The sequence below is a fragment of the Accipiter gentilis genome, chromosome 15 (assembly GCF_929443795.1).
Source record: "Accipiter gentilis chromosome 15, bAccGen1.1, whole genome shotgun sequence".
Lineage (NCBI taxonomy): Eukaryota > Metazoa > Chordata > Aves > Accipitriformes > Accipitridae > Astur > Astur gentilis.
Window position 1 is genome coordinate 28,866,521 of NC_064894.1, and position 27,791 is coordinate 28,894,311.

Here is a 27,791-nt window from a genome sequence, read left to right on the forward strand (position 1 = left end):
CCACCCGCTGACCGATGCCTGAGCAGCGATCCGCCCCTCCCAGCCAACTCCCCCCAGTTTATATACGGAGCGTGACATTCTATGGTATGGAATATCCCTTTGGCTAATTCGGATCAGCGATCCTGGCCGTGCTCCCTCCCAGCTTCTTCTGTACCTGCTTGCTGGCAGAGCATGGGAAACTGAAAAATCCTTGACTTAAGGTAAGCACTGCTCAGTGACAGCTAAAACTACAGTGTGTTATCAACTTTAGTCTCACACTAAATCCAAAACACACTGTACCAGCTACTAAGAAGAAAATTAACTCTATCCCAGCTGAAAGCAGGACAAGGTAACGTTTATAAACAAAATCCATTAGAACAGAGAGTCAAGTTAATGAGTAGAAGCCAATAAAGGAGGAAAAAACTCAAACTTACCTTCAATAGCTGCTGGTTTCTTTCTTGGACTATGTTCAAGAAGAAGACGAGGTGGTACCATTTCCTTATGTCCTGCACATGAGTATACAGGTTAAGAAGCATAGAAAATGTATTCACTAACAGGCTGAGCAGATTCACTGGGAGGCTGAGCTCCTTTCAGAATTGTTCATGTTTAAAATATTACACTGTGCATAAAAGCTATTATATTCCAGACACCGTAGGAAGGAAATGTATTTCTCAACAAATAAAGTAATTTATTTTTAAGAGACACATTTTAAATCAGTGAAGTCCAAGTGACTCAAGCACATGCTGAAATGCTTACAGTTCTATTTTTCTTCATTAAACTAAAAACCTGAAGAATAATACTGTGATAATAAGGTTACATATTCATGATGCCTCTTCTACAGTAAAAGCTTATTTTCTTCTGTCAAACAAATGATCTCCAGTCGTTCCCTCAAGTCCACTTATTATGAACTTCTCGAAACACCAGTAAAAAATTATTATGTTTCTCATCCTTAAGGGTTATTCTTAATTAGCCAGTACCAACCAGGTCACACACTGTAAATGCTGACGAGGTTCTGATTCCAGCTGCTGACTGAAACACTTCTACTCTCTCAGAGTGTTGAACTGTACTGTCTCATAGTATTGAACTGGGACTTTCTGTACTGTCTTAGCCTACGTGCAGATACCATGCTTTTTCCAAAATAATTTTCACTTCATTTCCCCAAAGATTCACAAACAGATCTATTGCACTCTTATATCACTTATGCTTCTTTTCTGGTTTATAACACCTGTTTGCAGTCTCCTTATTTCCTCTTAATTTCTTTCTCTGACATTTATGCTCAGTACCTATTGTGTCATTGTCATTTGGAAAGCACAATTTGTTGTGACCTGTGAAATCGAATTAAGTAGTTAAACATGACATCGATTCAGTCATTTGCACCAGCATACATTCACTGCACCAGAGTCCACATGCAATCAGGCTGTTAAATCTCAGCTCCAGCTCCACATCAGAAACTCAAAGCCATGCCTCATGCTTGGTGATAGACTCAGAAGAGAAATTAAGATCTTAATGAGCCTTGGAAACTGCAGTATCATACTTACCCCTCATTTTACAAAGGTATGTATACTCCTGGGGAATGCATGAGAAAAACATCATCTTGAAGACAGCATTGGGATTTGAGCACCATGGTCTTAATGTTATCGCATCTTATCAGCATATGTATGATTGCAGGCAAGTAATTTGCAAGCATGTAGTTTAGTTCATCCGGTAATTTGTATAAAATATCACACATGGAGCCACTCAAACTTGACTCACGTGCCTAAGACACTGACAAAATGTTGACGCATTGACAAAATCTATGCATTGAAGGCGCAGTGCAACAAATGGTAAAAATCTTAGGTTTTACATGTATTTCCTGTCTTGGCAATAATCACAAGTGCATATTTACTAATCTCATCACAGAATGACTCTAGCCTTACAATGAATTGTAAGCAAACTTCAGGAATCCAGATGCCTAGCCGTGATTTTCCAAACATTTTTTGTCTAAAAAAAAATCATCTTGAAATTGCAAATTGAGCTAATGAGATGCTGAATACCATTTGTTGCCAACCAGAATAGAAATATTGTATCCAGAACCTCTGTCAACATACAGGAACTGCATTAACTGAATTCCTAATTCAGAATGAAAACAAAAATAATACAAAAATTAATGAAGAACGGGTAAATAATCTTTATTCTTTCTGCTAGTTTTGATTAAAGTCCTAGACTAAAGTTTAGTTCTTTTTTTTTTTTCTTTTCCTTGTTTTCTCGTAAACTAGATCACCTATCCCTAGATGGAAAAAGTGATAAATTTTATAACTTGGACTAATTGTTCCGCGTGAAAGATGATAAAGGGCAGTGGCTCAGAATGTTAAGTAGAGCAGTAATGAAGAAGGATAGTCAATAATTTGGACTGCAGTGTGGTATCTACTGTGTGGGGCAATGATCTAACACCTCTAGGTCAAAGTATAGGCTGGCCCCATTATCTTCCTGTTCTTTGCTGTAGCAGCAGTTTTCTAATGATTGCACCAGTGTTAGTATAATGCCAGTGCGATACCACTTATTGCTAATGACTTGTCAAGTTCTATTTTATAGTTTTACAAGTTTTAAACAAATCATTTATTTCATGCAAATTGACCACATGATCCAATATGAGAGTGTTTTAAGCACCAAAAGCTTAAGCTTCACAGATCAAAAACTTTCCCTTAGGCCAGAATGTTTGCTCTGAGCAGGTTCCCATCCACTCTGATAAAAAGCTTCTTTAATGTTTCCATGTGTTATTAAATGTCTCTCTATTCACTTTGATGGGAATGCAAAGGAAAGTAGCTGAATAAATATTTTATCCATTCTTTTGATGAAATATGTTAAAGGGGATATCCTAAGTCAGATTTTTTCTCTCTTCCTTTTTCTCTCCTCTGTAAGTTATAAAGCACAAGTGGTTTTCTGCAGTACAGAGAACTCATAAATAGAAATGAGGAATTGGCCTCAGCAGATCAGACCATTAGGATTAATGGTGTCTACTATCTTGACTCCAGCAGTGGCCAGTTGGACACATATCCATGATGTAAATGAGAGGAAGGCAGGATGTTTTTAATGATCCCAGTGGACAATCAGATTAGTCCATGAATCATGAGAATTCATTATCCAGATTACCACTATTATTATTGGACATACAGTTATCTCACTGCTTTAAAAATGTGGCCACGGAAGAGTACTGAAATTTAGTGTCTGCATATTTATTTGCTTCTCATTTCAAATGTAGACTTTATTTTTCTACTATGAGATAAGCCGAAAATGTTCATTTGACTTGATTTTGGTTGTTATTAGGTTTTGATTGCTCCAAAAGCCATAATTGCAAGCACAAAAATGTGCATACATTTCTATCCCTCATCTGTCCATGCAGTTGTGCTACAGATACCTCCTTCATATATGATATTGTAAACAGCTATCTGACAACAAATCACAGCCGATGGAAACCGAAATGGTGAAATGTTTTGACTTTAAGCTCATGGGAAAGTGCTCACCAGGAGAAAAAGCATCATGTTAAGTCATGAGTAGCTTCCTCCACTTCCTGAAAGGAAAGAAATATGCTGCAAAGATGAGTAGAAGGTTTAAGACACTAGATGGTAACATGAATACTTCATTGAAAATAAGCTGCAGTCCTCAAGCTCTGTGAAACTTCTGTCATCGGTGTTTATTAAATCACTTGAGTTGTCATGAAGAAATTAATTCTGACTTGGTTTATGAATATTTTAGATTTTATATTACATGATAAGGATTACAAGACAAACTTTAATTATCTTACTTTTCTCAATCTAGGAAGCGTCTTTCTACATGTGTCAAAAATGTCATGTCCGAGCATTGAGGATAAATTGATTTCTTATAACAGCAAATCATGTGGGTTTTCTTTCTTCCCTGATCTGCCCAGTTCAATTTGTCTGCAGTGACCTTAATTGACATAGATAAAGTCTCTAAATGTATCTTGCTAAATCAAAAGATCATGAGATAAAAGAAAATACTTCTAAAATTATTATTATTATTAAATAACTAAAGGCATTGTAGATAGCTGAACATTCCAAATGCATATGGGGAGAAATAATATCACCACAGAAAGCAATATGTGGAAACACCGTTTCTATGACTGTGCACTTCCTCATGTCCATATACCGGTTATCTGAACAGCAGGAATCCTACAATCCAACAGCACCAACACTTTGTTACAGTGTCTCTCAAATAGCGCAGCAGGATATCTTCAGATAAATTTCAGTCTGCGCAGATGTCACTTCTTTCCCTAATGATACTAGAAATAATTGAAATAAAGTAAGTGTGCTCTTTGCAGAGTCATTTGTTATGAAAAGTAAATTCAAATCAAATGTTTCATGAAGCTTGAAACAAGGCATGGATCAGCAGAATGAGGTAAGGCTGCCAAATATGCTTTTAGAGGATTGAAATCTTGATGGAGTCCCACTGTGTCCAGGCTTCCAGTTTTGACGTGCAAGTTGCTTGAAGTTAAAGATGAGCCTCTCCCTTGTTATCAGTCGTTCCTCTTCAGACATTAGACTGTCACTACTCTGAGGAAGGCTTTGTCCCCTTAGTACGTGTGCATGAAAAACTATGAGCAAACTGGTTTTCATTAAGAAAGAATAGCTGAGGACCAAGAGGTGAGATTGTGCAATTGTTTTGGACAGTGGAAATGCTCATTTTGGGGAAGGAATTAATTGAAATACAGGTGCCCCAAATAGGCAATCTTTCTAAGGAACACATAATTATCACGATGGTTTTATGTACACTAGTAAATTAAATGGCGCCTGGGAATGTCACTGGGCTCTGGAATTCAGACATACACATCCTGCAACATTTTTTTGAATAGCTTCCGACAATTTTGACCTGTACCAAGTAGCAATGTCTCAAACAATTCATTGGCTCAGTTCAGGAGTTAGCAAGGGCCAGGGACCACTCCCAACAGACAGCTGGGATGTAGCTGGCCCATGTTGGCCTTGAAGAAGTGTAATGGCTGCCCATCACTCTATGACAGAAGGAATTACATTCAGAGAACAGTTGAGTTTGATTTACTAATCTAGATGTAGCCCACAAGCCTTAAAAGTGATAATGAAATTATGTCAAATGAAAAAAAAATAGTTTAAACAGGGTGTTAATGACCTATCTGGAACTCAATTTTTGACAGCGGCAGATGGAATTAATGGATAATAAAATGAGGCTTTTAAGGAGGTCAATCTTAGTAGCTAACATATATTTCAGGTTTTTAATTACATTCAGGATCTGGCTCTTTATTAAATGGATATTTGCCCAACATACAGTAAAACTCTCATTTTGCATGAGGTTGATATTACCTAAGGAAAAACACTGCTACAGTATATGCAATGACTACCAGTAGTAAAACAATCCTTTAAATTTTCCTATTCTGTTACACTGGCTATCGGCCAGTTGCTATTATTATGATGCAGAAGAAAAGGAAAGATTACATAGATAATGCCCAATCTATCTATATGTTCCACTTGGGTTTAAAATACTTTAAACATATCATATCATAATATTGGAGCTCTACATAGTGTCTCACTTACGTGTAAAGCATGTTTTTGAGATATACTCCTCCTTCAACACACAGACAACAAAACCGAGGTTATTATAAATAACCTAGCAGCCTTGGGAGGCCATCCATCTATTAAGCTAAAAGCAAGGACCAGTAGGTTAACAGTGAAGGTGTAGGAAGGATGGATGCAGACCGATAATCTAAATGCTCCTTTGAATGGAGTAGGGGGAAGGATTAAATTTCCCTCTCAAGGCATGAAGCAAAAAGTAGCAACAACTTGATAGTCTTCTATTTTTAATATGTAGAGATTTGAGTTCATCCTTTGGTTTTGATGATGCGTTCTTATATATATTTATATACATTTATACCTTTATAATATATACTATATATATGTATGTACGAGCATGTGTGTACACATGTGTAGCACATATATAGACAAATACATATAGATACTTATCTAGTGATGTTTCTGAACAGAAAATGCTTTTTCTAGCCCTACTTGATTTGGAAACTGAACAGGTGTGAGATTCCATTGGCGCAGATTCCCGGAGGTTGTGTGAACATCAGTCAGTCGGTACATTTTCACTCAGCCACCAAACCCAATTAAAGTCACAGCTGGGAATTTGTTTGATATTTTTTCTTTTCCTGTGGATTTGTACTTCACAGAATGCAAGTTTGCATAACAAGTGTACAAATTAGGCAGGCAAGAAAGGCATGAGTAGAGCTATGAGTGGGTTTTTTTTGTTGTTTTAACCTACAACCGATGCTATCGGTCTCAACCAGAAATGTATGCAATGTATCTTAGCCACACAACAGATCTGCGCAGTTAAATCCATTTACAGCAATGTATCTGTTGAGAATTCTTTTCCAGAGATTTTTACTACATTGAGGCTCCAAAATCCCTCTTTAGGTCAATCCATATCTTTTGAAAGCTGTTCTAATTTTTCTGTTCAGAAGATCGAAGTCATTAAGGAGTTAAAGGTTAAGTTTTAACAATTTTGTCATTACACATTAAGTAAGAAGTCACACAGACTTTCCTGACATTAAAAGAAAATTGAATTGAAAAAACTGAAAATTGAATTGAATTGTCTCCACTTCCTCCCATTATTTATCATGTACATTTAACAGGTAAAAATAATCCCACATGTTATGTTTAGAAAAACTGAAAGATGGATCTCAAAGAACTAAGTCCTAGGACAGTGAAAATGATGGGTTATTGTGTGGAAATGATGGGTTATTACAGTTATTGCTATATACTGGAGTGCAAAAGGACTGTAAAAGCAGATTACAAAATGAAAAGACATATTCAGCCTTCCTCCTTCTCCCCAAATAACCTTTAATAAATTGGTATCAAATACAGTGAACCTTAGCATAATTAGCATGAATATCAGGAGTTGGTATAGATGCATACTTTACACTATATGAAGTATCCACAGGAAAATAATTAAAACAGAGAAAAGAAAACACTGCAATTAAATACTTGCTGTTAACAATTAAACAGAATGGAGGGGACTGATAAGCTGTTATGATGAAAGGTAATAGACACAGACTATGCCATGGGATCACTGCTCAGTAATTTATGAGTTATTTGTATTTGGTTTATCTCTACATAGCATCATTTCAACTGTCATTAGTCCAACTACATCTCAGAAACTTTCAGTGCTAAAGTCAGCAAAGCTATCTAGACATTATTTCAAGAATGCTAAAACTTTATGTTGTCTTCAAGAAAGAGTGCATATGCCAGGTCTTGCTAAACAAAAAAACCCCAGCCTAGCATTGATAAAATCAAACTACAGATACGATAATCTCTCAATGTTAGATATATTAGTAGATAATGAATATGTTTAATATATAAAACACTAGAAGTCCAACTGAATCCAAATAGCTGTGACCACAAGCCAAGAAGTTTTTCACCTCTATGAATCTTTTCGCCAGAATGAAACAAGTTAATGATTATGTTACCTCTCTTGTCTATACTTGACAATCACCTAAGAGAGTGAATCTATAACCATTTTTCTGAAGTTAGAATTTCAATAATGCAGTTTGATGTTAGAGGAAAAAGAACTGAGAGATTTTATCAGATCAAATATCAGTAGGGCCCAAAAGTGCAGAGGTGTTGGCTACTAACTCCTGTTCCTCACTCCCACTGAAATCAATGAAAGATAAGTATTAGGTAGACGTTAAGTACCTAATACCTTTGAAGGTTAGGCTCTGTGTAATTAAGAAACTCAGTGAGCTTTCTCTTTCTTCTAAAAGTGCAATGGCTGTAATATTTTTAGGAATTACAAGCTTATGACATAGTGATAGTGAAAAAATAGATGTTGAAATTCGAGGCTAAAATTTACATCCTTTAAAACATATGGGGTTGTTAGGTTTGATGTAATACCCTTCAGCAGCTGTGGTTTCTATAGCAAGTCAGGATACCTGGCCTGAGTTGTTTCAGGCTGAAACAATTTCAACTAAAGCTGCTGGATTTGCGTAAAAGGTAGGAAAAATTATGAGAAACACTGGAACAAAAACCCTGTGATATTGGAGATAATAATTATGTTAAACCAACAACATTTTGGTAACTTCTGATTCTTCCTTCCCTTTCCTTTTCCCAGGAAGAATCCTCTTTCCTATAAAGAGGTTGTTTTTAGGACAAGAGTCCTGGGATTTGCTGTCATGAGTTCCAGCCCTTGTGCTCAAGGCCTTCTCTATGATTTTTTGGGAAACTGACTTAACTTACCATGCCTTTCTATTCCACCTATAAATGGATATAACAGAAACTTTCTAAAAAAATAATAAAATTGAATGTTGAAAGCATACAGCAACTAAAAATTCCAAAGCTTAAATTCTATAAAGTGGAAGCTGTAAAGACTGGAGCTTTGTTCTAAAGCTAAAATCATTTAGGCTTCTTTTGTTTGGCACATTTGGAAAGGGAATGCCTTCCATTTTTATTCAAGAAATATTTCCCTCTACATTTCTTCCTCTTCCCCTTCGCTCACTCCCAAAATGCAATAGCAATGCTATTATTGCTATTTATACTTTTCAGAGTGGCACCGCTCGTTTCATGGCTGAGCCAAGACCTGCTCCTGATAATACCATTTGAAATCTCATAGAAAATGTGTCATTTCAAGTCTTCATTTGGGCAAAATCCTTGCTTGCATATTTTTAGCATACTTCTTGAGTGTATGTAGGCTCTTTCTCAACCAGACATTTAAAAGTTAATTTTTAGACAGTTAAATCTAGATAAGTCACCCGAGGGATACATTTATAGTCAATGGAGAGAAATTGGTACCTTCAAAGGGTGATTCATCTTTTCTATCTTAGGCATCTTTTTTAGGATGAAATTGTCCTCTGGAGGCCTCCATTTCATACCATTGGCTATAAAGACAGCTAAAGGTTAAAGTTTGGCAATTAACTTTTGGGTATCTGTGAGGTGCAATGAATTGCCGACATCTCATTTTGCAGTTCCACATAAAGATGACCCTACATGCCACCAAAATATTCCAGGACTAAAATCAAGATCTGTGCATGATTTTTCACACTGTAACTGCTGCCTAGAAACACAGTGCTCCCCAAACCCCCAGAAATTACATGAATGAATATCACACAGAGAGAAAGGTTTTTGTTGTCAACTAAAAAAAAAGAAGATAAAAACATTGTTTAGGTTTAATGTGTGTCGGCATCGAACGCCTTTTGAACTCTATGTGCTGTTTACTCTGTCAGATGATACTGAGTGCATTGAAAGACAATGTAAAACAAGAGAAAGGAAAGTGAACTACCAGAGGGAAGAACAGCGTTTCCCGATGAAGAATAAATAAATTAGCCTTGACTCATTCTAGGTATATGTCAGTAAGTTGCATGTCTCTTTTGACAAAGCAGATACATGCAGAAAGAAAGTGAACGGCAAAAGAAAGAAGTGCCTGAACAGAGGATGGAGAAAGGAATGGAGCTGCCACAGCTTGACTGTCGCAGTGGCTGCGGACTAGATGGAGGAGGATGCGGAGACAAGCAAGGCAAGGACAGCACACGCTGCTGAGGCCACAGCTGAACACTCGTCTGTCTTCTGCACTCTATGTTCTATCGGCAGAAGAGGTGAGGAATTATTGCTAAGCTGGAAAGGCTTCACGATGGAAGGTATGTTGCCAAAGCATTTGTAGATCCCGCCGATGCTCTTCTTATCTCCACGGTACAGTGGCCAGGTACCGTTTCTGTTGTTAAAACTGAGCTTCCTCATTTTCTAGCAGAGGCAACAGAGAATCTATGTTTGGCTGAGGAATGTAACTGCTCTCAGTCCCACAATGAAGCTATAGGTTTTGCCTTGTTAATGAAAAATTCAGAAGAAAACTGGAAGCCCTTCAGTATACATTTTTTCTTCTTCATGGTGTTTCAGTGTATTGAGCATCAGGAGGAGTTTAAAGGCACATTTGCATAGATCTCAGCTATTTTCCTTCCTATTAAAGTTGAGAGAGACTCGTTGTATGGTGGTTAACTTCCCTAAGACAGTTTGAGGAGTATATTCTAAAGGTAATGGATGCATTAACTCACTTATAATTTTAGAAATATATCTATTTTAGAGAAATATTACTTGTGCTTATGCAACTAACTGAAAGAGAAGATTGTGGGTTGTGATGTCTTGCCAAAGACAGATGTTCGCTTGCAACTCATGTAAGGTTCCGAGTTTCCTGAAATGGTTGGCATTTCAGATGTAGTTGGCTGGCTTGGTTGGCTTAAGCAACTCCATAATGGCCTTTAGGGTTTCCCAGGCATTGCGTAAGGAGATTAAGCAATTAGTTAAGGTCTTCAGAGACGATTAGGTTGATAAGTGTTTAAAATATGGTGCTCAGTGTTACACCACCAAAATCTTTCTAGAGGTCAAGCTTCCTCTCCCACATTAGAAAATGACAGAACCAAGAGGTACATATATGTGAATCCATGTAGATAATCCTAAACTCTTTTTGACTATACTATTTGCTAAGAGGACATTGCTGAGCAGATGTTCCAACCTGTGAAACTAAGTCAAGGCTTTTAGCGAGTCCCACTTTTAGCTAGTTCAGGAACACTTAGAACATTTGGAAGGGAAGGACTGAAGGAGACAAATTTTAAATGGTCAACACAAAATATCTTTCTAAGTGTTGGAAATGGCTGCAATGTTTTGCCTAAACTAATCATCTTTGCTGGAAGAATAATCTGTCATGGCAAGTTTTGAACCCTACCAGCTGAAGTTTGGCAGAGCTATATGTAGCTGACTTCAGTGGCAGTCTTTTCTACCAAACTTGCTTATAATGCAATCTCAGCTCTATTGACAATTGTATCCCATCCCTTTAAATAACTAGTCCTATGTGTGTTCCAACTAGAAATACTGTCAGCAAAATCCACAATACACATGATCATTGTCTGGGTTCTTTTGCAATATAGTGATTTTTAAAAGTTAATAAACCTAGGCTTGAAAAGGAAGCTCGCTCTTTTGGGAATTGTGTTTTTCCCCATACACGAAGCCATCCAAGCTCTAAGAAAGAAACATATGCTGTTATAGGCTGACATTTGGAACTTACAGTTTCTAGGTTTCTGAGTTGTTTCCTTGCCAACTATGCCTCAAAAATATGGATAAAGTCACTTTTGGCTTAAATAATTTTCTGCAAATATTTTTCATATTGAATTAACTTCTGAAAACGATATTGAGTACTCCAGAAGGCTTGTGTGGCTCTATAATGTTTCCATTGTTTAACCTATTGAAAGACCATAAGTATTTGTTGTAATAATGATAACTGGAAATCAATGATGATAATGAGTCATTAAATGCAATGACTATTTTATAAGTGCTTAAACTTATTTTTACCATTTTAATATGAAACTCAATTTGTTTATTATCTTTTTTTTTTGGCATTTAACTTTTGCCTTTACTTTTTAAATAGCTTGCTTTTCAAAACTAAAGTAGTTGAGTCTTTTGATGATCCTTCAGAAGACAGCTAGCTTTTTTCAGACATTGTTAAAAATCTTTTGAAATGACCCTTGATTTTGAAACTTGATTACTGAACTATGTGAAATGGTTATAACATGAAATAGTAGTAATAAAATATAATACAAGTGTGAGAATACTTTTGTTAGTCTAGTCTCTCTGCTTGCACAGATTTGATTGGTTTATTTCCATTAAAATCAAGGATTTAGACTCATTTACACCAGCAAAGGTTTTGGCTTCCTTTTGTAACACAGGAGTCTGACTCCTCAGAGTGGCTTGCAGTGAATGATCAAAGAAAGAGATCCGTTCCTCTGTGCAGAAGCAGAATACCACGCATTCCCTGGGTAGCTGCTTCTGAGAGAGTGAAAGTCATTTGAAATTTTTTTGGCAAAGTTACAATAAAGTGCCATAAGAGTGTTGACAGATGCAGCTTTGTGTGCCAGCATCTGGCTCTGATTCCCGGTGGGATGATATAAACAGGGAATAATGGATAGCTGGTTTGCCTCTGTGGGATGGTGGCAGGATCGTGTGCTGATAACATCCCCATTAAGAGATCAATGTCATTTCAGAGTTCGGCCAAACAGACACAGCTTTTGGGGTGAGAGGGGAGTCACAGACAAGAACCTGGTTAAAATGACATCAGTGGATGTCTTCTCATAGTTTTACATAACTGACTAGATGTGTAAAGAAGCAATATCTAGACTCCAAACGACAGCTAAAATTATTGCAAGAATTCCACATTAATAAATCAGTTAGAAATTTTTCATTAATTAAAACTTAATTTTCAGTTTCTCATACATGTATTTAAAATTACTCTTCATTACTTCTTTCCTTTCAGACTGTTTGAAAAGTATTCAGAACTCTCCCAGGAGATTACTAGAGGAATAAATGCTTTTGTCGCTCAGTCATCTCCATTTGAGTCATCAGCAGAAACAAATGTGTCGACAGGTGTTTCATCATTTTAACAACTTTTTTATAAACTGATGGACAATTAACTGTCAACTCTGAAGATGAATCCAGATGAGCCTCTGCAAATTTTGGGGTACGGTACTGCCCTCACAGGGAGAAGACATGTTAGTTCTTAGGTACCTTTCCTGTTTAAAAAGTAAAACTGGAAAGGTTTCACAGCTGTCAAACTCTCCCTTTAGCATTTCACTAAGAAAAATATCTGGTTTGCTTGTTTCCTACTCTGGGGGTGAGGACTTTTGAGTAAGTAGCATCAGAAAGCATCTCTCCATACAAAAAATAATATTCTCTAGTGTTCTCTCTCAAATGTAACTTGGTCCACAGTTTTTCATGCTGAATTTCTCCAAGCAAGAAGCAAATAACATGTTACTTCCTTATTTATGATGACTGATTTTTTTCTTGCACTGCATCAAATATATCCCCAGAGAAACTACACTGGTATCAAAGTTGTCCCCATGTAAATGTAATGTAACAAGGTGAAAAGTTACACCCTGTCACTGATATATCCACAACACATCCTAGTCTTTAATCAAGTAGGAGTGACACTTAAAAATAGTTCAAGAGCCTGAAGCGTTTTGCTATCTGAACAGCAGAGGGCAAGTATTTAACTCCAGTGCTACAGCCCACCCACAGCAAATACAGGCATTTTTACTTTCAAAGTTAGGCACTTAATGCTCTCAGAGTTTTTGCAGTAATATACTCCATGACCTTGCGATATTGATGTACTTTTACACCAGTCTCTCCATAAATCTTTTTGGATATTAAATGGCAAGTAGCATACTGACAGCGTCTTCGAATTCTCTTACCACATTGTGTAATAATAATCCCTGCTCTTTGACTGAATACTTCTTGACAAGGGAAGAGAAGAGACAAAGCTTGGAAGAATATTGCAGACACGAAGGACATTCAGTCTGCCACTTCTTTCTGGGACCAAGCACACTGTAGGGTTCCCTATGGACTCCCGCCACAATATGCCTGAATTTCTTAACTGTCTGTTTGATTTTATTATTTTTTTTTAAAGAGCATTAATGCAAAGGGTGAGACTTTGGTGATTTTTCATGAGACGGTAGGATGATTGTTTTACCCTATAGCATACACTCTTGCCATGTAAACGTGCCAGAAATCCTGTCAAATTTTTCCAAGGCAAATATTTTTTCAATAGCATAAGATTAGCAAAATCGTCTGCATCGCTTTAGATTTTAGACCCTAGCATGGAAATACAAAATAAACGTATAAGGGTAAATTGATGAAAGGAAATGGTATGGCCACATGCCTTTGCAGTCTAGTTATTATTGGAAACAGTCATGTAGCGGTATGAGTTCCACAGGGTAACTGGGCGCTTCGGTGCAAAGATTTTAGATGGGTTAAATCGACAATAGTATCACAACTGTGCTCCCACTGTTTTTGTTGTCAATCAGGTAAAGATCATCCAGTAGTGAGTCCAGGGTACTGTGAAAGGCAAGTTGTTTAACCAAAACTAGACACAGTAAGACTATGCATGGAAAATAAACTTCCAAGTGATTAAAATAAAACCAAAATCTGACCATAAATATACAGTATGCCAGTGAGAAACAAGGGTGCCACGTTACGACCAAATACCCAAGAGATGCTTATCACTCTTAATTCAGCAGCACGCCACATGCGCAACCACATGCTGAGGTGGGCATGCAAAAAGACAGACACTCAAAAATACACTTTAGGTAGATGCAAAAAAAAACCCCCACGGCATTTCATTGGAACAACTCCTTGACCTGCCAGAGTAGTTTGGGAAATGCAAACGTAAAGCAAGCCAGCAAACATTGCAGGGAAAACAGGGGAGGAGTGGTAAAACAGGAGTATGGCACAGGTGGAGTAAAATAGAACAGATCCAGGTAACTTAGAGAAGCATGTGCTACATGCTAGAAGAGTGACCGACCAGTGTCCCTGAAATCCATCCACAGGTGAGGATTTCAAGAAATAGTAATGAAAAGGAAGTTAAAGGTTTCTACTAAAATAGAACCTGTTCTCCTACCAATAAAATATAAAAATGTGAATGAGAACACTAGAAATATTACTCAGAACAAAATTCAGGAATATCAAACAAATTATCAAATACATGGAATAGACTATATCCATGAAACTAAACAAAAGAAAGTCAGCAGCCTTCTGTATAAGAAAGGCTATCTTGGACCTCAGAAACACCAGTGCCGGTAGAAGAATAGAGGTGCCAGTCAGAACCAATGTGTCTCAGCATTTCTTAAAAAACAGCTTTCCTCTTCAGGTTTTAAAGTTTTAGAAGTAAAACTTGGAAGAAATGCATCTTAATTCTTCATTTACAGGCAGCCAAAAGGAGTACAAAGCAATCTGGACAGAGCGATTTGTTAATGCTGAGACAGTACTGCCTGTACTCGGCTGAGAAACTGTAGTCCAGGAATAAATAAGATCAGCAAATCTATCCTTTGGAGGAAAGGTGGTTCAGCAGTCCCTCTGAGAAACTGTCACTTATCACATGCGTGTTAGACAGAAAGTAAAAAATATTCTCAGGCTCCATACTTCATCAGATAAAATCAGAAAGCAATTTTTTATACTGTATACAGTAGAGCTCAAGAGGGCTATCTATAAATGTCTCAGTAGAATCCAGGGTAGGTCACTGTTGCAGTCATGATATTCATGAGATGGACTGCTGGTTTAGCAAAACTTATCTGAGTTTATGGCTAAAAGTCCACTGTCATCTATTGTAAAGGGCTAAGTAAAATAGAAAAGTAAAATAGAAGTTTTTATAAAAATAAAATAGAAGCCTCAGAAGTTAATTGATATTGATATAATTATTGTAATTTACAGGAGGATCTGTATGAAACTAGTCAGGGTATCAGGGTCAAATACTGGCCAGAGAAACAGGAAAACCAGCTAATGCTTCATGTAACAGCTTAGCACCATTCTGTGGCTTCCTATGAATTCGCTGTGAACAGTTTTACATACATTTCAGTCATTTTCTAAAGCTAGGGCTGCAGCAACGTGACAAAACTTTGAGTAAACGAACAACTTTTCAGCCCCATTTGTTAAAATCAACACAAGACCATTAACTGACCTCCAATAGATTGTTCAGGTGACTGTCAAAACGTATGAATTGATGTATTTTGAAAAGTGTGTCTAATTAATGAAATCCAAGGATCTGAGTTTTACTTTTAATTACTTGATCACTGTAATATGCCATCTTGAATGCTCTACTTTGCTATAAACTCTTGCATAAAGTTTATATAAGCCTAAAATAATTTCCTGTTGCCAGTAAGGAATAGAAATTTTTCAATAATACAAATATTCCAAAACTGCTATCAAAGAATAAATTTTGAATGGTATTGTTATTACTGACATTATAAATCCATATATTGTGCCTAAGGAATCTAATGAGTGGGACACTGCTCTTAGAAACTCAAGCAGACAGAAATTCATATCTGGTGTAAACAATCGTACAAAAAGCCAATATACCTATGTGAAAGAATTTTCTATGAGAAAAATTTCTTTTTCTCCTTCACAAATGGCAATACTGGGATTGACAGAAGTGATTCCTGGTTTGAAAGTATTGCAGTGTCAGGGTGACTGTAATTAAGTTCCTTAGTGGAATTGCACTCAGATCTTTTTGTTTGGACAATGTAATTTACCATAAAATATATAAACCAATAAAAGGATAAAATATAGCCATTTTTAAAGCTAATTGGATATTAGGATTATTAAAGGGACTTAGTGTGCTGGTGTTTCCCCCACATTTATCTACTCAAGAAAATGAATTACGTTAATATTTCAGTTCACAAAGGCCAGTGTGAAATGAGGACGTTGCCGGAGAAAAGCAGTGACAAACACTAACTGAGCAGTGTTTGGTGGCACTCTCCGCAATGATTTCTATAAAAAGCACGTTGCTGGGTGTACTTGGCCTTTACCTTGCTTCTCAGAGACACGGTCTGGATGTTTCAGCATTGCCTTTCACAGCTTGTGGGTTGCCTGAAGCTTGTTTTGAAGGCAATGCTTTATTTTACCTCCCAGAAAAATGTATCAGGCTCCATCATAACAACCATTCACAGCATTTCACTTCAGATGTCGACAAAGGACTTAGCAGGTCCAAAAGTAATTGCTTTACAGGTGGAGCCATGGGTGGAATTTTGGAGGCCCTAAATTAAGGGGCTGTCCTCTTCCTTCTCACCTACAAAGCAGATGATGTAAGCTCCTTTATGACTTATTTCCACTTTCTGGGGCCTCAAGCTGTCACCCTCACTGTTCACCTCTAAGGCCAGCTGACCACCCAATGACCATTGAACATTCTTCAGCTGTTTAACCTGTGGTTTCTTAGCACAACACTATCATAGCACGCTGCAATGGCACAAGGCAAATATTGGGAGGCGAGAGCAGACAGGCATGTCTTTTATCTTCTGAAATTCAAGTCACTACAGACTTCCCTGTCCACCTCCCTGCTCGCCTTCATGGTCTTCCCAGTTTCCTCCTCGCTGGAAAGGTCAAAACTGAAAAGCAATCTTCTCCAAAATTCCCTTCCCACAGCAGGTCTGCTCTGCATTAGAAGAGTGTCAAGCAGCCCAGGGAGCCATCTGGAAAAAAGGGCTCTGACATGTGTCAAAGCTGCTTGCAAATGTCAGGAGAACTATAAGAGATCTTGAAGATCTCCATGCAAGTCTTTGTGTTGTGATTTATTAATGGTACAGCTATGTAAAGCCAGAAACGGGGTGAATCACGTTTGGTACAGGGAGTTATTTTCTAAATCAAAGCATAACTGAAGGTCTCTGGAAGGTTTTGCTAACTTTTCTTCCACTCTGAGCCTAGACCGGTCCCTCTGTTTATTACTGGCTGTCTTTAAAAGTTCTAGAGGCAATATAATACTTTGGTCTCTTTTAACGGAGCCCCCGTCTCTCCGTGTCGCTCTTTGAGAATAGCAAATACAAACCCTCTCCCTCCAAATTCCCAAGCTTGTTTATTTTCCGTCCCCAAAAAATCTGTGTCCTCCTTCTCCCCATTTTGAGAGTCTCTATTTCTCATCTGCATCCTTAGGACTTCCCAGCTCTGATTGCACCTGGGCAGGTCAAGAGAGGACCTAAGCCACAAGGTAGAGATAAGAAAACACATCCAATTCAGAGAAGTACCAGTGGAGAGAGCTTCTCGAGCAAATAACTGACTAAACAAAGCTTGTAAGGCTTAGTGTGTCCTTAAATATTCTGTCCTTGACTCTTTTCATCAATATTGTTGCTTATCATTCCTAGGGTTATGTCCTCCCTATAGTATGTCCTCTTGCACTGGATTTCAGAAGGAAGAGTGTCCATTAAATAAGGCCAGGGTAGATTGACTTAATATTGTGAGACAATGCTTAGTCATCTTCAGTAGCTCTAGCTTCTTTTTCTGGCTAAGAATTAAGTGTCTGTGTGAGAACAGAGTAGCATGGAGATGTGGGAAGAGAGGAGAAAAAGCACAGAAGTGATGGAACAGCTAAGAAATTTTATATACTCAGAACAGCAATGGCAGTTCTATATTTAAAGCATTCTGGGGTTAAGGCTTGCTATTTGTGGGGGAAAAAACCAATAAACTATTAACAATAAGCTCCTTCCTCTTGCATCTCAGCCAAAAAAAGCACGGAGAATTTTAGCAATTTCTATAGCCTTCTATTGACTCTACTTTTAACATAATCTTAATTTTAATTCATGCATTGTAGACAGAAAATTAAAAGCTTTAATAATACAGCCATTAGCTCTTACGCTTTATTAAAACTATTTGCACACTCTTCGTTGCACTTGTGAGAGCTTTCAACAATACAAAACACACTTCTGATACATAAAGGAGCAGAAACTCTCAGGGCAACAGAAGAATATTAGAACATATTTCAATGATGTAGGAAAGTACCTGGATAAAAATCCCCTTGCGCAAACATGTCAATCACATAGCGACAGAATGCATATTGATCTAACAGAGCAAAAAGAAAAAAAGAGTAATGAAGAAAGTAAATTTAAAATGTTGCTTCTTTTTAACAGTGAAGATAAAGCTTGGCAGTGCAGAGACACATTTCAGGGATAGGCTTACTTGTACGTTTGGGGTTTTTTTCCCCAGCCTTCAAGTAATTCACATGTTCAGAAAGAGGCAATTTATTGTCCAGATCTAATTCAAGCCTCCCAGCCAAGAACTTCAGAGCTACCAGTGCCCCAGAGCTACCGACTCTTCTTCTGGGTTGGCAAGACGCAGTGCCCAGCCTCGGTTTTGGCATACGGCCTCACCCCCCGCCCCAGTATGGGCTGCCTGGTCACTGGGCCCAAAGTCTTTTCCTTATCCTTGAAGATCCATTTCAAATAGTCACAGCCAGGTGATAGAAAATTCAATAAATTTTTATATCACAGTATTTTGTTAATATCGTTTTAACAGTATAATCAATATGTACATTTAGTGAATGGGAATATAAAGAGAACTCCGTGTACTTACAATCCTGCAGCGATGTGATTTTCCACAGAATTTTATCATTTCACTACAGAATTATTTTCCAAACACTAATCTTTACAAATATATATATATATGTATATATTAAATCTGGATAGTTAAAACTATGCTATTCAGAAATCAAGGCTTCTGAAACTAAATTAAACTCCGATTTCAGAAATGTTGATTGTCTATTGATTTCTGCTATACATAAGCAGATTTGAAGACCTTAATAAAAATTTTTAACATTAAGAATGGTGAAGAAAAATTACCAGTTGTAACTGAGTGCAAAAGAATTGCAATAATACTGCTGGATTCTCCAGCTGGCCAGAAAAAAGCACGTTGCCCAGCCGGACTCTAAGGGACATTAGCTTTGAAAGTTAACGTTGATGGCTAAATGCCAACTCCTGTTAGCCAAATTAGTTCACAATATTCCTTGAGTTAAGCATATTCATCCATCGGTCCTAGACTTTTCTAGCACACTTCCTAGGCTATCGGTGTTGCATCTGCCTCCACCTGCAGTTGCATCTCCCTCTTACTCACCTACAAAGCCACTTTCTCTTTGCCAACTTCAAAATAAAATCATGCAGCCTTCCAAATACTTAAAATTGTTAATAATGGAATAAGCGTTGTATTTAAATGCAAAATGATGGTCCCAAGTATATAAACTCATTTTACTGTTTGCTTTCTTAGATAGTTCACTGGACCGTCAGTACTAGTTGATGTTGACACATTTATGTGATTGCTGCTCTGTTATGTTGACTGCCATAGAAGTCCTCGGCTGGAGAACTGCAGCTTTGAAGTCATGATTTCCTATGCAGTTGTAGAAATTAGGAAAGGGTTTATAATCTCGGCAAATATCCGATTGTTTCTACTAGCCAACAGGAGCCCACGCAGCTATTTCCCATTACTGAGATGGCGAGGTTAACACCAGTCAGTATTGTAGAACCTGGGGCAAAGCTTTCAGGACATACACAGGGATGTGGCTATAAACACTGCTTTTAAAACATCTAATGACTATTCATAATAGTTTCTACTTTTTTATTTAGGAATTCAAATTTATCATTCTGGCTGGATCCAGCTTTGGATTCCATCCTTAAGGAACCTGAAGAATTTGGCTGCAATATCTGCCCTAAATCTATGTGCTAATTTTCTGAAAAAAGTAGCAGCAAATGTGTCAGAAAACAAGTAAGTACAAATCTGTACTCTCATTAAGCCCATCTAAAGCCACTGAAGTCGGCAAAGTGTTTGCACCGACTTCAAGGCATTTGCAAATCTGGCCTCAGTGAGACAGTCTGTATTAATAATTAAAATGGACCAATGCCAAGTCTTTAGCCCAGAAAAAGCAAATGGGAGGGCAGAGCTCCTGCCCACAAAGCTTTTTCCTTACCCCTCTTTTGCCAAAACAAGCTGCCTTCTTCCACGCTGCCCATTGGGAAAAGCCCCTGGATGGTTTTGGGGCATTGTATGGAAGACTGCTAGGAGGCATGGGACAAAACTATGTCAGGGGACACAAGCTGTATGGACAATCACAGGACAGAGCACAGTCCTATGATGGTTCTATTTAGGTTATGATCTAGACATTGCCTGAGGGCTTAGCAGCTACACCATTTCATTGATATTAAAATAATCCATTTTTTAAACATAGTGATATAGACCAGGATTAAAATAGACTCTGGGTGTTTGGATGGGGGATTTTTTTTGGTTGGTTCTTGGGTTTTGGGTTTTTTTGGTTGGTTGGTTGGGTTTTTTTTTTTGTGGAAATGTAACTTGAATAAAGTTTAAAAAAAAAGCTTTAATCTTGATTGTACCTGAGAAGAAAGATTTTGTATTAATCTTCTCATAGGAGTTCTTTAGTAACTCAACCCCTGAAAACTGGGATTTATATAAAAAACTGAAGGCAGAATGTTAAACTCTGAATAACAAAAATAGCATTTCTACTATATATGAAATAATAAGGTGCACAGTAACATCCCATTGAAGTTCATGGGAATTCTGCCAATCAGCTAAGATTGAAACCTAAGGAATTTTAATGAATCTGATTTTGCAAATGTCTCTTCATGGCTAAAAATTCATTTTAATTTAAACTCTCCTGTTGAAAAGAAAATTTCACACTATAGTTTTCACCTTATAACTCTTTAACAGTGGCACAGATATTAATCTGAGTACTACAAAATTATGTCAAAGTCTGGGACTAGATTCTTATTGATAAAAACAGTAATAGATATTTCTGTCATTGATCTCATCTGAGTTACCCTAGGAGATGACCTATCTTTACTAATTTGAATTTGAGTAAGGAATGATGCAAAGGCAGGGACATCATAACAACCCTTCTATGACTACTGTTATATTTTTCACATTGTTACACAAAAAAAATGGCAGAAAAACTCCCTTGAGCAAGGAAAAATAAAAAAAATTGCGGGATCAGGAAATCTTGTCAAAACCATATTGACTTCAAAACTATGTTCACCTTGGGTCACAGTGGGACTGAAAGATAGAACTGAAATTTTCTGCGAGCGTCCAGCTGGGCAGCAGCGGCTTCCAGTAGAAAAAAGGAAGGATGGAAGTAGAAAAGGCAGCTCGCGCTGAACGTGTGCAACGCTATCTCCATTGATAAGGGCAGTTTAAGAGGCTCCTTCCTTCCTCCACTCCAGCTGCTCATTCCCACTTTCACGTGCCACGGTTCAGTGCACAGTCACCGCGGTCACTCTCTAAAGCAGCCTTACAAGGCGATCTGTTAAGGTTTGATGTTCAGATGGATCATTTTGCTAATATTTATCAGTTAAAGGGAGGAAAATTCAACCACAAAAAACCCCCAAACAACCTCCCCCACCACTCTCTATTGCTCTCTGTAATCTTTGACCCCTACTTACTTAAAATAATTTGCTGTCAGGGAGTAAAGTGCCTCATCTGCACACCATTGCTTTTTGAGAGCCTTATCCTGAACAGTATGGAGTGGAACTTACTGCGCACAAAAACTCTGTCAGAGCAAACAAAAACTGAAAGCGATTCGCACCTCCCAAGAGGAGCTCAACAATTTGCTGAACTTTCCCCTTGGTCACAGCAATCGGCATGAAAGATGCTGCTTTGGTTTTATGCCTGAAAGGTTCCAATATTTCAAGTCAAATCCAAAATTAACTAGAATACAAATAAATGTTAAAAAATGCTAGTTCAGCACACGATGCAGGGCAGAAAGGGGGCTATGTCTCAAAACCTCTCAGATTTCTAGAAATGTATAATTTAGCCAACTCCTACGGGGTCCAGAGCTGATGGTTATGAAATTCTGAGACAATCTGCCCATCCAGGCAGGGATGGCTGCTTTGATGCTCAGGCATAACGATTTATCTGTGGCGATCAGCTGAAAGGACCAGAGAGGTGTGCCACGCAACGCTGAGCCGCCTCTATTAACGTCAGAATAATCCTGTGCCTGCAGCGTGGCAGTTTGCACAGAAAGCCAGGTCCCGCTGCCTTCAGTCAGCCAAAATTGTACCTAAAGCTATGGAAAACATGGGGAAATTAGGGAACGAGTCAGTGCAGCTTGGGGGTGGAAGAACGCCGGCTGGCTCTGACAAAGAGGAACGTACGGTTAACATCTCCGTTTGGTGTTGAGGCATGTTGATTCTTTGTTTTATTACTTAATTGCTTCCTTTCATCAGGGTAATGGCATTTCCTGCCTTTTTAGGAGAAACGTGGAAGCTGTTCACATCAAATTACAGCAGGCAGGTGTATCACTATGTCATACAAACCCTGACAACCTCATATAATCTGATGTAAGACAAATGATTCCCTTTCCTCTGCTGCTACTTTCCTTATTATTGTGGAGGACGTACACTGATGTAGAAACAAAACGGAATTCCCAAAAGGTCAATGGACGGTCTGTATTTTCCAAAATAACTCAGCTAGCAATACGCTACCTAAGATGCTACTGAGCAAACCCATGAAGACTCAGGCCTATCCGGAGAGTAATTGGTCCTTGGTAAAGAAGGATTTAAACTAAAATGAATCTTTAGCCATGACAAACAGTCTGGTTATATAGATTAAACTTATTTTATTCTGGAGAGTCTCCTCCTAGCAGTGTGAGATTCATCTGGAATTTATTTGTACTGCACTTTCATTTTTCATGGGTGGACTTTGGTCCTTGCCAGCTTTAACTCCATTCTCTCTGCTTCTTCCCTACTACCTTTTTAAGATCTTCATCTGTTTCCTCCTGGTTTTGTTTACCTTTCTTTTCCGATTTAGTTACAGTCTGAAGAGCTTTCTCCTCCTTAACTTTTGGTTTGGCTTTTATTAGCCCAACTTCTGTTGTTTTAGTCTCTGCTTGCTTGACCTTCTCAGCCGTCTTTGCTTCTCCTTTTCCATCCTTCACTTCCTTTTTAACTTTTGCTTCCACTTTAGTGCTCTTTACTTTCTTCTCCTCTGCAGGTAACAAAGAAAAAGCTTTCAGTGTCATTCTTTCCCCCCGAAATAATACTCAATGCCATTTATTTTACCTTGTGCTATTACTAATGAGTATTTCTTCATTATTAACACCTTGTTCAGAGCTGATGAAAACTATAATCCCCCAAAACCAGACAGGCTTTGACAGAAATATGAGATGCAAGCATGTTTTGTCTTCAGTTCTGTACCAAGTATGTGACTGATACTAAATATAGTAGGCGATGGTAAATAATATTAAATGTTTCTAATGACAATGTGGTAACTTATGGTATAAACTAGGCAGACAAATGGTCATTAAGCAAACAAATATGGAAGGTACTTCCAGGCTAAATCTGAGTAACTTTAGATTGTAGAGATCAGAGCTAAACTCTGTTGGAAGCTGATTCATGACAAACCCTGCAGCAGAGTGCGAAGGTTTCCAAGGAGAATTACCAAATTGTAAATACCAGTGGCTGAAGCTACACAGAGGTTGATAAGACCAGGGGTATTCCTTCTGCTTGTATGTATCAGCAGGTTTTTTTCATCTGTGACATGGATGCTGACAATATGTGTGTTTCTAGCTCACTTTGGTGGAAAATCCAACAGTAGTTTGAAATGCCGCTGAGTCGGATTAAACTACTCTGTTTAGTGTGTTGTTCTCACTCCTGCTTTCTTCATAGCTTTAGCTGTCTCCATCCTTGAGGCAAAACTTGTATGCTACAAAATCTGTGTCTTCTGCAAGGCTCTAGACTTCTATTTCTATTAAGCCACTGGGCTGACTAGGCTGATTTTATCAATATGTAAACTGAATATTTTTACCTATTCTAAACCAGAGTACAGATATTTATATAAGGACACTCCTACTTCCAAACAAAACCATGGCATGACCAAATATTGCTGCCTAGTGAAGAAAGAATTTCCTTAACTAGTTATAGTGAAAATATGTATGTCAGATCACTTACATATAGGCCTACTTCTTTTTCAGGGAAACACTGTTTCATACCTTCAATGCTCACCTTTGAAATTTCGACGGGTTTTAAAAGGGATCATGCACAGAACTAACCCCTGGATGTTCTAGAGACATTTTAATTCAAATTATATTTTAATTTCATTATAGTATCATGTAGCTGATTTTTCATACACATTATATTCTCAGCTCCAGTAAAATAGAGTTTATGAATTTTAATGTAAATTCTGGTTAAAAACGTAGTATAAATAAATAAATACCTTTGGGAGGAGGTTTCTTTTCAGCTTTTTCATGTCTTTCAGGTTTGTCTTTCTGAATTACTAGAAATGAGTACAAGTGTATATTAGGGAAAAAAACTCACAAAGAATGAGAAAATATTGCTACAATACAACAACATCCCTGGAAGTTTCACATTTCTTCAGGATTCCTGTTTATTTAGTTGGCAAAATTCTCGCTTCTTTTTCTCAGGTTTACATGCTGGGGCAAAAATCTTCAAAATACCTTTTGAGACTGACCTAACCAGAAGACAAGGCAGCCACACAGATTGAAGCTCAGTAAGGAATATTGATACCATGTATTCCAGATGACACCAACTTGCTCAGCTCAAGCTGTGAGCGGACACAGGCTTGATCTTCCTGTGCTCCAGCCAACTGGAAGCCACGCGGCTACATTTTTCTTACAGAAAGGTGTTTTTCTTGGCGTGGCTCACAGTCATACAAACACAGGCACAAGCCTGGTGCTCACTTCAGAGGAGAGCTCAAGCGAGTTCATGCCTGCGCAGGTTACGCCGTGTAAACACCCGCTGCTACGTCCCAGAAAGGCTGTCGACATTTTGTGCGGCGACTTCTATCTTTCTTCTCTTGGTCCCCATCCAGACACATTGCCGGGACAAAACAGCCTTGAGAGTTAATTACACTTCTTTCAGGTGATAACTACATAATAGCAACATCCTCCCTAACTAAATTCCAGCCTGGAATTGCTGCCTGTATGAGCCATGATTGATCTTTAGACTTGTTTTTCTTAAGATAGCTGTTTCTTAGATGACGTGTTTAAATAGCGTTCATATCACTGAAGCTTTCTGGAGCCTTTAACAGGGGCTGAAGAACTCCCCTAAGGCTTTTTATTGAGCGTAGCGCAAACTTGCCGACTGGGGGGGGCGGGCAGTGGCCACCCCATTTTCCTTACGCCCGTTCCCTGAAGTTGGCCTTGCCCTGAGCACCCTTGTTTTCTAGGGACTGCAAAAGTGGGTGAAATGGCCCCTCACCCAGCGTAGAGCAGCCCCCAGCCAAAAGGGAGGTGGTCCCGGCGATGGATAGCTCAGCAGCAGAATGCCGGCAGAAATGCGCTGTTGGAAGCGCTGAGGGAGGGCGAGGAGTTCCCAGTGCACCCATATGGACTGGCACGGCGTGGAAATTATTCGAGAGAGGGTAGCGTGGCTATATGTCACACCACGGCAACAAATCTCCCTAGCTACAAAGTGGCCAAGTTCTTCATAAAATTTTCCAGCCAGTGACTGGAGTCATGGCTGCTATTAAACACATTAAAGCTCTAAGTGATTATTTGGTTAGCTAGCGGAAGATAAATGGGTAAACAGGCTGGCTGCTCATTAGGACTATCTCAGTGATTCTTGGAAGTTATTTGCTTTTCAAATCTACACAGACACTATGGGCATTTATTTTCTCCGGATTACTTCAGTGTGATTTCACTTTATTAAAAAAATCCTATGCTTCCAAGTTACGTACTGGAAGTAGAAAAAATGACCAAATATCTCTTTAAAAGAGAGACTGGACAATGGCTACCTTCCAAAGTCTTTTAAGGCTTTAAGTCTTCATTCCACTTTTTCTCTTTCTTCACTCCTACTTTCTGTTTTACGTTTCTCCTTAGAGTAAGGTCGAGTCCGATAAAGACTGATTTGTACATATGAATCTATATTGTCTTAACAGCTTCAAATTAAACCTAATTAATTCATGCGTCCCATTGTCATGAGATTAATCTGAATGCCATAACAGGCTGAAATTAAGATACACTGCACAGTATTTTTTTCAAGACTTAACTGAGTAAAAGCAAGAAGACTGAAACCTAACTTCATTATAGAAATATCTGGCTTCTGAAAAGCAATGAATGTTAAAAAAAAAAAAAAGAAAAAAAAAAAGAAAGAAAAACCGCAGAGCAAAGACATTCAAATGCCCAGCAATAATAAATGTTAGTCTTTAAAAAACGGCATAACAGGGCAAGCTGATTGGATTTTTAAATCCCCCTGTCCAAATCATGGCTAAAGATGAAATTATCAGTCAAAAGAATACTGAAAATCACCTCTCATACACGATATTGCTTCAGGATATATATGATAATTAGTAGATATGTAAATCTTAACCAAAGCCACTTCTGCCATGGAGGACAGTACAAATCACGTACTGAAATGAAAATGTTATTGCAAAAAAAGAAAGGCAAGAAAATTAAAATCTATTTTTGGATGTGATGGAAGACCGAGACTGAGAGACAGTAAACACTCTTGCATTAGGTCTGCACCAGATTGAAAACTGATACGCAAGAGAAAGCCTTCTTTGCAGGCAAATTACTGAATCCTATTGTGGAGGAAAAAACATCAAGGAATGCAAATATAATAGTCGTAGGCTTATTTCTTTAGCTGCACAAGAATGGTTCATAATTACCTCTGTGCATCCAAACAAAAGAACTAAGCAAGAAATATATGCTGAGCAAGACTTCACTCAGGGGCTGACCAAGACCCGCTCAAGCAAAACTGAGAGCATCCAAAAAATGTACAGCATGGGCTAGAAGAGCTTTACACTTTAAATACTCATCTCCACACTCTCCCAAACTGTGTAAGCACTCAAAATCTAAAATTGTACAACATCTAATAGTAATCTGCGTTACCTTTAGAAGGTGCTTTCTTTTCATGCTTTTCTGGCTTTTCAGGTTTCTCTTTGTGAATAGCTAGAAATATATAACAACATTAATGGTTAAAAAAAAAAAAAAAAAGAGAAAAATTGCATTTTAAGTGAGGAAAAGGAGAAAAAAGATCAAGAAACACAACTAGGCACCACGGCTATCCATGCAAAGAAGCAGATTGACTCAGCTGCTGCTGTTTATGCCAAAACACATCATCCAAACTTTCAAAAACTCATCTACCATCCCTGAGGTCTCTGCCATCAGCTGGGGGAGGAATGATCTTTCAGGCACAACTGTAATCCCATGAAAGAAGTTAGCCAAAAAGTCATGCTTATTTGGGTTATTTACTGGTTCATTTTGTTTGCTTTGTTTATACTGTTGTTTATTGGTTTATTTTTGTTTATTGTTATTTTGGAGCTTTCTTGTTTATTACTTTGGTTCATTTCTGAAGGATTTTCTGAACTCCACATAACTAACAGTTTTTCCAGCTACAAATGATTAAACACTATAATTAATTACAAATCTAATTGCAATGGCATTATAACTAATGCTCATTGGGGCGTTTTGTTTGCTTTTAATTTCCACTTTACAAATTGAAATAAAGTACACTGTAGTGACTGGATTTCTGGCCCAGGTTTCAGAAT

The 27,791-nt window shown here is 38.0% G+C and overlaps 1 protein-coding gene across 1 annotated transcript in view; it reads right to left on the bottom strand.

Moving 5' to 3' along the window:
• The window catches only part of TRDN (triadin), a 236,153-nt gene that overhangs the window by 136,216 nt on the left and 72,146 nt on the right, over positions 1-27,791 (bottom strand). Inside the window, exons 8-12 of the mRNA XM_049818154.1 lie at positions 27,133-27,192; positions 24,498-24,557; positions 23,076-23,270; positions 18,291-18,350; positions 414-485 (exon numbers count right to left, since the gene is read on the bottom strand). Coding sequence (XP_049674111.1) covers positions 414-485; positions 18,291-18,350; positions 23,076-23,270; positions 24,498-24,557; positions 27,133-27,192 — 447 coding nt within the window. The remainder of the gene's footprint in view (positions 1-413; positions 486-18,290; positions 18,351-23,075; positions 23,271-24,497; positions 24,558-27,132; positions 27,193-27,791) is intronic.